This window comes from Geotrypetes seraphini, chromosome 10 (assembly GCF_902459505.1).
Source record: "Geotrypetes seraphini chromosome 10, aGeoSer1.1, whole genome shotgun sequence".
NCBI classification, from domain to species: Eukaryota; Metazoa; Chordata; class Amphibia; order Gymnophiona; family Dermophiidae; genus Geotrypetes; species Geotrypetes seraphini.
This window is the reverse complement of record NC_047093.1, coordinates 141789257-141801448: the sequence shown is the minus strand read 5'-3', so window position 1 is coordinate 141801448 and position 12192 is coordinate 141789257. Positions and strand designations below refer to the sequence as shown.

Below are 12192 nucleotides of genomic sequence, written 5' to 3'. Positions count from 1 at the left end.
CTCCTTCATCGGGCCCCCCTGACCATTTCGGGCCCTAGGCACTTGCCTACTTGGCCTGTTGGTTAATCCTGCCCTGTATGTGGGGATGGGGGTAAGGGCGGCACTGCTCTTGGCAGGAGGGTATCAATTGGTCAGGAACCCTTCCCTCTCTGCCACTTTTCCTCTGCCATATCCCCGAAAAAAAAAATACATGCTCCTGAACTATGATCTGGCAGATGTAGGTTGGGGAGCTCTCCCCTCATAAAAATATCTCCAGTCAGGGACACCATATGGCTCTGGGTCCTTAAGGTCCTGGTAACATTCTGGGACTTGTCATTCCCCTAAGGAAAGTGCAGGGATGGCCCTCTAGGAAAAGGGAGATAGGGTTGAATTGGAGCAGCCTGTCCTAGGCGATAAGACATCAGCTGGCCAGTCCGTGGCGTGGGTTCGCTTCCTTTCCAGCGGCAGCATGAGGAAAGTTTCATCACTCGGCACTAAAAGAATTATTCATTTCTCTCTCCCACTTGTCAGAAACATTCTGTATGAAAATACAAACACAAATATTTATACAGATACCCAGACAGGCCGCAGGCTGGAGGTCTTCTCTTCAATGACACACAGCAGTGGCTGTGTGATGCGTGGCGTGGGTTCGCTTCCTTTCCAGCGGCAGCATGAGGAAAGTTTCATCACTCGGCACTAAAAGAATTATTCATTTCTCTCTCCCACTTGTCAGAAACATTCTGTATGAAAATACAAACACAAATATTTATACAGATACCCAGACAGGCCGCAGGCTGGAGGTCTTCTCTTCAATGACACACAGCAGTGGCTGTGTGATGCTTCTTACTTTTACATCAACTTCGTTCAGGATACGACACACTAAATTTCGTAAGAGTCGGCCGAGTTCTGTGAAAGATACGACAAAAAAACATTTTGGTGTGTGGGGGTTTTTTTCGGTTCACACTGAACTCGCAAACCTGCCTTATGAAAATTACCGTGCCAGAATTATGCGCCTGCAATTACAGCCACTATGTAATACCTATGAGGCTAGGTGTGCCGATCTCAGCCCCAAACTTAAGATGGGGTTGTTGTTTTTTTTTATAGAACCTAGGCCTGAACATCTGGTTCATCGGCAGTGCCTGGAAGTTACGCAGTTATTCACTGCTTTACCTACATGGTGGGAAAGGTTAGAACTGCCTTTTGGGTGCTCCAACATGCCAAGTTAACTCCTGGCTCTGCCCCTGGACCATCCTGGCATGAGCCAACAAGTGCTAGGGCGGACACAGTGGATTTTCAGCAACTACCCATCTTGGAAGTTCGAAGCACACCCACACACGTACACACATACAAACACAAAAATCCCCTTTCCCGATCCACTTAACTTATAAACAGAAGTTGCGTTATACATAGGCCACTTCCAGGGTCACAGCATCGTGACTCACAGCCGGGGAGAGGATGGCCAATAGGGGGGAAAAGTTTTTCAGAAAAGGGAAAAGGCTGGCAAAGGAAGCAATATTACAGAGTGAGACTCACATATAAATACAGGTCCGTTTGGAACTGTTTAGACAGTGTAAAGGGAGAAAAACGTGAGTGCTCCTCCCTTCAAGGATAACTTTGACCCTGAGGCAGTGAGGGGCAGGCAGTGAAATTGCCAGCAGGAAGGATATATTTTTCAGCATTTTATCTTAGAAAAGATTAAAAAGCGGAAAGACTGAAAGGGCCAGAGAAGATCCAGCATCTTTCCCCTTGGCAGAAATCTGTCAGTGTTTTAAATTAAGTGTCTGTCCTCAATACTCATTGCACTCCTAAGCAGCTGCTCAGACCTTACTTTGCTTCGGGATTCCTGCCTTGCCAGAGTTCCTTACACGCAAAGCTGTCACAAAACTGTCCGGCCTCTGCTCCTCATGCTTACCTCTGCCAGGGAAGATGCTGTTTTTGCTTAGGACCTCCTTCGACCGACCTGCGCTGGGCTGGCTCTGGATCTTTGTGGTCCTGGAAGTAACCCACCTTAGGAGGGCGCTGGCTTTCCCTCTCCACGACGCCAACCCCCTCTTCCAGTTTTCAGATCTGGTGAGGCTAAGGCATCTGTATACGGCAGATGACAATATTCAGCTCCACCTGCAGATCGCCGATGACGGAGAGGTCACAGGAACCAAGGAGCAGAACATTTACAGTAAGTGGTTTGGGCCTCCTGGGCCAGACAGCGGGGTTAGCATTTCATTAGATGAAAACTGTCCCCATCACATCTGTCAGTCTGTACTGGTTTAGAGGGGGGAGAATCCCCTTACACCATGCTGGGATACTGGGGCTATACTGAGTCAGAAGGGAGAGTATTCCCTAACACTATGATGGGATACTGGGTTTGTACTGGACTAGAGAGGAAAGTGTTCCCTATCACCATGCTGGGAAATTGGGTCAGTACTGGTTCAGAGAGGAGGGTATCCCCTACTACCATGCTGGGACACTAGGTCGCTATTGGTTCATAGGGGAAAGAGACCCCCTACTGCCAAGCTGGGGTACTGGGTCAGTACTGGTTCAGAGGGGAGAGAATCCCCTAACACGCTGATGGGACACTGGGTCGGTACTGGTTCAGAGGGAAGGGTGTCCCCTACAGCCAGGTTGGGACGCGTGTAAATGTTTGCACGTTCATTTTACCAGTGATTTCTGCAGGATCTGTGTTGGTATTTCTAGGTGACTTTGTATATTTAAGTTGTGCTGTGAATAGGTGACATGTTATAAATGGCCCTCTAATGTCTCTTGCTCCTCCCCCTAGGCTTGCTAGAAATTAAAGCAGTGAAGCCCAGCATTCTGGTGATTAGGGGTAAGAAGAGCCTGCGGTACCTTTGCATGGACGCTACAGGAAGCCTGTTTGGATCGGTAAGTTACTCAATTGCTGTCTCCACCAGCCCCAGTATGGCCCTGTGAGCAGGAAAAGTGCCCAGCCAGAAGACATCTTTCCTCCCCACTGAATGCTGGAAAGCACAGTGCATTCAAATTTTTCCTCATGCAAATTTATTGTGGATATCCTGAAAATCTGACTGGGTTGAGACCCCTGTTTTAGTGGGAGGAATCAGGGGGTAATTGCAGAACTACAAGTCCCAGAATGCAATAGATGTGTGTTGGGGGGGGGGGCAGTGTCAGCCTCTTCTCTATGGCATGGAGACAGGTGGAAACCCAAGTTAAGAGGTGTAGCAAGAACTGATCGAGACAGCTTCTCGCTTTCCTGCACATCCCACCCCCTCCAGAGGCATCAAAGTAGACGAGCAACCCTAACCACCTCTTGGGTTTTAAGGGACCAGGTTCCGTTAACTCTCTCCAACATGTGGTTAAAATGAAACCCAGAGTGGTGCTGGTTTGAATGCCTGCACATGCACATTCTATCAGGAAAAGTGTGTGCATTCTTATCAGCAGATGACATTCGTTTGAAACAACAGCACCTCCCTTGTGAAAAGGATTCAGGTCCCAATTCCTGCCCCATACTTTCTCTGTCTCTGTCATATGTAAGTCAGGTACCTGGGGACACATCTTAAAGACCAGAAACCATCTTTCAAATATGTCCGTCTTTTATTATGAGTTTCACATATTTATACGAATCAGGTTTGCCAGCATGTGATGGCATGTGACGTAAGGTCACATGAAACTTTAAACACATCAGCATTTTTCCTAGCTAGAGATTGAAGTCCAAAAGGTAAGAAAAAGCCTTGACCAGCAGAGCTTCTTAACTAAATCTGTCTGTAAATACGGCTTAACAAAACAATTGAATTCACTTCACTACAACTCTGTTTAAACATTCATGTCAAAGAAAGAAAGACAAACATAGATGTCCTTATACCATCTTCAAAGAAGGGAAAGATAAACAGGGCCTACCTTTGCATCTTTAAACAACATATGCCTAAGGACACTTACTAAAGTTCTGATACGTGTCCGTTCAATTCCCCTCTTACGTCATGTAAATGACGTCACAAATACACAGCATGAGCTGGAAGGGAGTGATACTCTAGGTATGTCTCTCAAGGAGGGGTCTTTTTAGGAGCTGTAATACGAATAACACAGTACATGAGCAGTCAAGACAAGAGTGCAAATAATAAGAGATTATGCATTCAACTAAAGTGCTGATCCCAAGAATTAGATAAATCAGAGTTACATTTGAACTCAGCAAAGAGGTCTGCTAATTTCTGAATGTCCATAGGAGGACCTATATTGTCAGAAAGAAAAGTACAAAAATACTGAGGAGAATTTTTCAGAATTCTCAGCTAGAATCATATCTAGGGCCATATGATTTTGAGAACCATCTGAGAAGTGGAGCCTAATTGATCAGTAATACTTTGCAAGGCGTTCCTAGAATAGTTCACAAAGCGTTGCTGATTATAATAATTTTAACTAATCCGATCAACATTCTTATTAATAGTAATAAAGGGAATAAGGAACTCAAACCCAGCCTTAACCTGAGCTCGGGCCTTAAATTCATCTGGGACCCCTCTTGGGACCCCTATAGCATCTATGTATACATGTGATCAGATTTATATCAAGACAAATAAAAGGAAAAACCATGTGAATAGGAAGGATGCCTTTCAGAAAGAATATGCAGAAGCATGGTAACCTTAACTAAAGTGCACTGGCCTATCCACTGGCTGGGTAGCTTAACAGGGAGCCAAAAGTCTCCATAAAGCCAGTAAATATCAAATCTAATGCAGCAACAATGGGGCATACCTATGAGCCAAGACAGAACAATAACCTGGGGGTAAATTACCTACAAAACTATCCTGCGTCAGATTAGAAACATGACAAATGTAATTGCCCTTATAGATGATAACGGCAATATCAAGCTTTTGCTGTCCTGGCAACAAAGGGTATTTAGAACACTGCAGTGCACAAAGGGGATAGGTAAATAACCCAAAAAGGCATGGTTGGATACCAGGAGGGAGGTCCAGATGTACGGTTCCTAGATGGGGTCTAGCTTGAGCACATATGTAACAATTACTCTTATTATGTTGATCAGCAGTGAATTTCATCCATTCTAACCAAAGGTTACGTTCTGAAAACCCTACCTCAACAGCCACAATATCTTCAAAAGTGGGATTGGCAATAGCCATCATGTCAGTAAGTTTATTGAATGTAGGGGCCAGTGAGTTAGTATTTTTTGGGGCCCCCACAAAATGGCGGGAGAGGATGAGTGGAGGTAGATAGATCCCGTAAGAAAACTGATGGTAGCTAGACCCACCCTTAAACCACATGTCCATAATGTACATACCTTCATCAGTAGGTCTAGGGTTGTCAATAGTAAGAGAAAGCTTAATAATTTGTACAGGAACACTTTTCCTATAACAGTGTCCAACCTTATGAAGGGTCATACAAGTAAGCAGTGATTTACCATTTTGGTCCACTGTTTTTCAGGGTATTTTCTAGTTTATAAGCCCAGTCAGTATCAATATTCCACCCTACCACTCCCCAGAATGCACACTTAACCCCCCAACGTGAGTCAGTAACACATATATATATATATATGTCCTTAGTTTTAGGAATCTCTGAGGACCAATGGCACAGCCTTGGGATATCAATTGATGAACAGTCCACAATGTCACAATACTCAAAGGAGAAGGTGGCAACTTGCACACTGCTGGAATTATACCAAAGGGTAGCATACTATCGGTCTTTTCTGGATTCCAATTGAAGGACAGCCTTTGCGAGGGAGTAGTCCAGCTTGACGTCGTGTTCGCAAAGAGGTGTCGGGGGTGCTGTTTACAGCAGGAGTGTCATTTACAGATGGGTATGGGCAGAAAGTGTCGTGGACCCAGAACACATCATCCCTGTAGACCCAGTTAGAAATGATCCATACAGGGAGAAAAACTAGCAGCAGCAGTGCCAGTAAGAGAATGATAAAGTTGGTAGAATGCTGCAATGAGATCATCATGTTGTTCCACTGGAGGAGGTGAAATCTGCGCAGGGAAGACTTGCTTCTGGGGTTTTAGGTTAACCCTCTTCAAGCGACTTGCGTGGATCCAAACAGGAAACTCCTCAGTGAGTGCAGCGGGCCTGGGCACAGCGATCACAGTAGTGGGAAGGCCAAAGGGGAAATCCGTCTGCTTCCGATCCTTGGAAAGCTGCTGGACAATCACCAGGCTGGAAAAAATGGGTAGGAATCTGTGGAGAGAAAGGAGAAGTGCAAGACACGTTTCTTTGAACAAGCCCTAATATTTCAATTAGCTTTTAGACGTATTCCTCCTGTATCAAAGGAAAATCTACCCATGGGGCAGAGAAAGGTCATCCCGTGAGAATCTCAAAGGGAGAGCAGCCAGATGTCTGTGCATACAGAAAGAGATACTTGAAAAGAAATGCTTGAAAAGCATTCCAAATATCATTCAGCAGCTGTACTCCAATGTGATCCAAATAAGAGATAGAAAACAAGAGAAACCATGTTGCCTGTACTGAATGTGGCAACATGCACAATACCAATTCATTCACTTAGCATAGCCATGGCAAAAGAGCGACAATACTCAGTTACTTAAGGTTCTTAATTGAACAATCCAAAAGGATATGTTTTTTCGTGCTTCATATAACTATTATGCACTTCAGAGAGACCATACTGATGTACTGAATGTATTCAGAAATGTATATTGAATGGATCATATGTAGGGAACACCACGAAATAAACGCTGTATAAAGTAAAACTTTTTCTTATAACCCCTAACTAAACTATATTCAGAATATAAAAGCTAAAAGTAAAAGAACATTGCGCAGTTAGGCTAGTAAGAAGTGGAAAAAGAGCTCTAGAAATGGCCAATATTATGTATCCTGGGGTACCCACTAAACTAAGACAAGTAAACATGACACAGACAAAACATAAAGTTTTAAGCGTGGAGCTATTACTCCATCTGTCAAGTGTGCAGGGCTGAATTTAACTGCAAATAAACACATTGATATAAAAAAACCAAAACAACAAATAATGTATATCATAACCATCTCATATTTGGAAAAAGGCATAAAGCTAATGTCTCTTTGGAGCGTCTCTATCTCTGCAGTGATAAAGAGGACCCGTGGAAAACATTAGAAATATCTGTGCCAAAATGGATCTGGGATGGCTATGTATAAATCCGGAAAAACCCATTTTAAATTAGCAACATCCTAATTTCAGCTAAAACACTAGAAAGGAATTGTATTTTCCAATTTATTTTCAATTCACAACCGTGCCAGCTGTAATTATTGAGCTATATATCTCTGTATCAAGGAGCAAAAGGTCAAGAATGAAAATATCACTAGCAAGAAGTTAAAATGTCGAGCGAGCACTACGATAACCAATACCATTATATTGGGCAATGAATAAGGGAGAGCTAGCAGCTGGTATCCAGTGTTTCCCCTCTTTGCACCAAAGTCCGTCCAAAAGGGCGGCTTTGGGCACCTGCCAAACGCCAGGCATCAAATTCAGAGGAAGCTGTGAAAAAAGAGAGGAAGAGAATCCTGTTCACCCATGAGACCCAGAAGCCTATTTAAAAGAAGGGCTTGGACATCGTGAAAAGTATGAAGGGTAATGGGGTGACCTAGGATCAGAAAAGTAACCATCTCTACCACCATAGCACAAGCAGCCAGGGAACTTGAACAGGAGTGACTATAAAAAAAGGCAACAGAGCGTAACTTACCGCCATGTTCTCCCTTCATGGTGTTACAATAGTCCCAAACAAAGAGATAAAACATGTGGGCATAAGCAGGAAAACCCAAACTTGAGCTAGAAACCAAAGCACATCTTAAATGTCCAACATTTCATAAGTCCATCTGATAAGAGCAGTCATTTCAGAAACCAGGGTCTGTCTCAAAATCTGGTCATAGAAGGAACAAGCAGAGATCCATTGGCGGCAGTGACCAATCATAGCAAGAAAAGTAAACATGTCTTTCTTGGTAGCTGGGCGGGGGCAGACCCAGAACAGCAGCAATGCAGAAAGTGCAGATTTTCCTCTGACCATGAGACAGGACAAAACCCAGGTATTTCACTTCAGATGTACACCAGTGCAGTTTATTTCATGACACCTTGTGACCACACACAGACAATCATTATAAAAGGTACAAACTATCAGCCTGACAGATCTCCTGGATTATGGAACACAAAAAGTTGTACAAAATGAGAATATGACCATGAAGGGCAGTGCATGACTTGTAGAATAGCCCGAAGGACATTCCACACTAGGTATACTGTTGCTTAAAGGTGAAGGCAAAAAAGGAGCTGAAAAGCTTCACCAACAGGGACTAAAATAAAGCATTCTTTAGGATAATGACAGAAAAAAATAATTGGCTGCCGATGGAATGGTGGAAGAAACATAAGGGCAATGAGAATTACCAAAACATTAACAGCCCGAAAATCTAGGACGAAACAGGGAATGCCATCAGCTTTGACAGCAAGAGCGATGGGCGTATTATAAGAAGAGATGGTGGTTTTGATAATGCCGGAGAAAAGTCAAGAGACAAGCAGTGGAATCTCACCTTACTGCTTTATAAAACCAAGAATGAGTAACTTCAAAGAAGCACTATAGGGGGTCAGTGGAAGCCCAAACAGAGAAGTCTGGGGGAAGGGACAAAAACATTCATGCACAGACCCTGATAATGAAAGCAAAGAACAGATTAGCTTTGCTCTGCACAAGAAAGAAAACCTCTAAAACGGAATTTTTTAAACGCACAAAATTAGGCAGGATCAAAAGGAAGACAAGAAATAATGCTTGTGTACAAACTACAAGGGAAAGATCTTAGACTGATTCAAACAGCGCTTTCAATTCATTCCACATAACAGCATGTCCTACCTCAGTATTAAACATTGGTGACACAGAAAGATGTGAGCTGAAGGAAAAATGTCATACACACACACAGCCGTACAAGTCTCATTTGTCTAGGAGTAAGTGCCTTTATGACTCATTACAAAACCCATATAACAATGCAAAAATATTCGCTTATCTTACCTTATAAGCGAGGTACAGTAATAAGAGACAATAAAATCTTAAACTCTATAAAAGTTTTAACCTTACAAATGACAGAGTGGGCAGGGGGGGTTCTATAAATAATTTCATTCTTCCCGAAAGAATGGCAGCTGCTTATATATATGAGGGGCGCTTACCGAAAGTACCCCAAGATTTTTCCCAAAAAAACTCCATAATAGAACCCAAAGCTTGAACTTAAAATAAGGGGTGGGTACAGGTCACCACTACCCAGTGAGTATTAAAGAACAGAAAAAATTCAGAAATACTCACAAAATACCGGTGATATCATCTGCCCATCGCGGACAAGCCCCCAACTGAAAAGGATTCAGGTCCCAATTCCTGCCCCATACTTTCTCTGTCTCTGTCATATGTAAGTCAGGTACCTGGGGACACATCTTAAAGACCAGAAACCATCTTTCAAATATGTCCGTCTTTTATTATGAGTTTCACATATTTATACGAATCAGGTTTGCCAGCATGTGATGGCATGTGACGTAAGGTCACATGAAACTTTAAACACATCAGCATTTTTCCTAGCTAGAGATTGAAGTCCAAAAGGTAAGAAAAAGCCTTGACCAGCAGAGCTTCTTAACTAAATCTGTCTGTAAATACGGCTTAACAAAACAATTGAATTCACTTCACTACAACTCTGTTTAAACATTCATGTCAAAGAAAGAAAGACAAACATAGATGTCCTTATACCATCTTCAAAGAAGGGAAAGATAAACAGGGCCTACCTTTGCATCTTTAAACAACATATGCCTAAGGACACTTACTAAAGTTCTGATACGTGTCCGTTCACCTTGTGAAAAATAAAATTGCTGTTTTGTAATTGAACACTGGAATTCGTTACTAGAGAATGTGGTAAAAGCAGTCAGCTTAGCAGGGTTTAAAAATGCTTTGGATCACTACTTCCTAAAAGAGAAACCATAAGCCATTATTAAGATGGATGTGGTGAAATCCACTGGTTATTCTTAGGATAAGCAGCCTAAAATCTGTTTTATTCCTTGGGATCTTTCCAGGTACTTAGAATCTTGGTTGGTCACTGTTGGAAACAGGATACTGGGCCTGATAGACCTGCGGTCTGTCCTACTATGACAGTTTTAATTTTCTTATGTAAATTCATGCTTTACCCCTTTCTCTTCCCTCTTCCCCAGGAGGTATACAGCGACACTGACTGCCACTTTCGGGAGGTCCCCCTGTCCGATGGCTATAACCTGTACTTCTCGGAAAAGCACCGCATGCCGCTGACCCTCAGCGATGTTAGAACGGGTGGAATTTGGACTGGCAGAGCCCTGCCTCCCCTCTCACACTTCCTGCCACTGGTGAACCGGGTGCCCATAGAGGCTGCCTATCTGTCACTCGACTCCTTCGAAGGCCTGGGAGAGAATGGCCTGCGCGAGGGCTTAGAGGACCCCTTCAACATGGTGCAGCAAAGAGACATTTTCAGCCCCAGCCTGGCGAGCTGAGCTCTGCACCCATCCAAAAAAAAAGCCTTCGAGGACTCCGATGAGAAATCTGTTTCCATACGTGGCCAAATTTCAAGCTGCACAGTCAACATGGAACAGGAAGCCCAAGCAGGAGCTGCTGCAGGACTACCATCGGAGAGGAGAGGGGTGGTATTGTAACTGATGGCTCTTATCTAGGGTTATCATAAGGCTTCAGAAAAAAAGGAAGATGACTTGAGACATTGAAAGCAATGGAAGTACAACCCAGATGTCTCAATCTGTCCTCCTTTTTCTGGAGCCATACGGAAACCCTACTCTCACCACCCTCCCCCCAACAAAAGAGCATGTGGAAACTCTTATGGAGGAACTATAATTAATGAATTGAATTCCAACCTCAAAAACACACCATAATTACTTTGCTAACCTGCCAGTGTTCCTCTCTCCTCCTAATAATAGAATACCTGGGGGGGAGGGGGGGCATAATCATTGGACTGAACTGTTAGCCCCCTGGGAGATGGCACTATAATTACAGGCCAAACCACCTGTTCCCTTTCTGTCCTAGGTAACGAACATCTGAAAGTCCCCAGGGGGGTCTAGTTACCCTTCAACAATAATAATTTACGGGACAGGTAAAAGGATGAGCAAGTACAGGGATCTCATCTTGGGGAGACCAGGACATAGCATGGGGGTATCAATTGCCATTTCTCTACCCCCAGGCGATGGGAGGCGGGGGAGGGAGCAGAGGTGCTACAGACTTTCTATATTTCACCCTCTCCAGGTCTAACTTGAAGCCTCTGCCTTCACCTCCTTGTGCCCCAGGTATGACCCCCTTCTTTACAAGGGGTAGCGAGGGAATGGGGTTCTTATAATGCCGTCGACATATATGTTTGTGGGAATAACGTTCACCCTTGTTGCCAAAAATCCTTCCTCCTATTTATTTCTTGATATTTTTATAGTTTTTCAAGTAGGGAAATTTGAGTATTTGTATTTAGAATGTTATATTTTGGCTCTCTCTTGCTGTTCTTTGTATTATATTTATTTATATATATTAATATTATATGTGATGCATAACACAAACAGATTTGTCTGGGATCATTAGAGAATTCAGGCTTCACCCAGAGGCTGAGGAAGTATCCAGGAATCATTGCAAATTAGAACTTTGGGATCTTGCCAAGTACTTGGGACCTGGGTTGGCCACTATTGGAAACAGGATACTCGATTTGATGGACCTTTGTTCTGTCCCAGTACGGCAGTTCTTATGTGAGCCAAGTATAGGACAATTGAGCCACTGTGACACCACTGATGAGGTCGGCTCTTAAGCATTGGTAGAATGAGGCATTATGACATCACATTCTCAGCTCTGGAATGTTGCGACTCTTTGGGTTTCTGCCTGGTACTTGGGACCTGGGTTGGCCACTGTTGGAAACAGGATACTGGGCTCGATGGACCTTTGGTTTGTCCCAGTATGACAGCTCTTATGTTCTTATGTGAGCCAAGTACTGTATAGGACAATGAAGCCATTGTGACATCACTGTTGAGGTTGGCTCTTAGGCATTGGTGGAATACGGCATTATGACATCACAATCTCAACTCGAATGTTGCTACTCTTTGGGTTTCTGCCTGGTACTTGGGACCTGGGTTGGCCACTGTTGGAAACAGGATACTGGCCTTGATAGACCTTTGCTCTATCCCAGTAAGGCAACTCGTGTTCTTATCTTGAACCCAGCACTACTGTTTTTTCTGTCTACTGTTGTCAAGGTCATGTTAATTATTATTTTACGGTGTCTATTTATTGTCAAAGACCTGTG

General features: G+C 43.6%; 1 protein-coding gene across 1 annotated transcript; it reads left to right on the top strand.

Annotated features, from left to right (window-relative positions):
- Positions 1-1692: 1692 nt before the first annotated feature.
- FGF21 (fibroblast growth factor 21) lies at positions 1693-11047 on the top strand. The gene is made up of 3 exons (XM_033961926.1): positions 1693-2152; positions 2753-2856; positions 10094-11047. Exons 1-3 carry the CDS (start codon positions 1906-1908, stop codon positions 10403-10405), a joined length of 663 nt encoding a protein of 220 aa, XP_033817817.1. The 5' UTR covers positions 1693-1905; the 3' UTR covers positions 10406-11047.
- The last annotated feature ends 1145 nt before the right edge of the window (positions 11048-12192 follow it).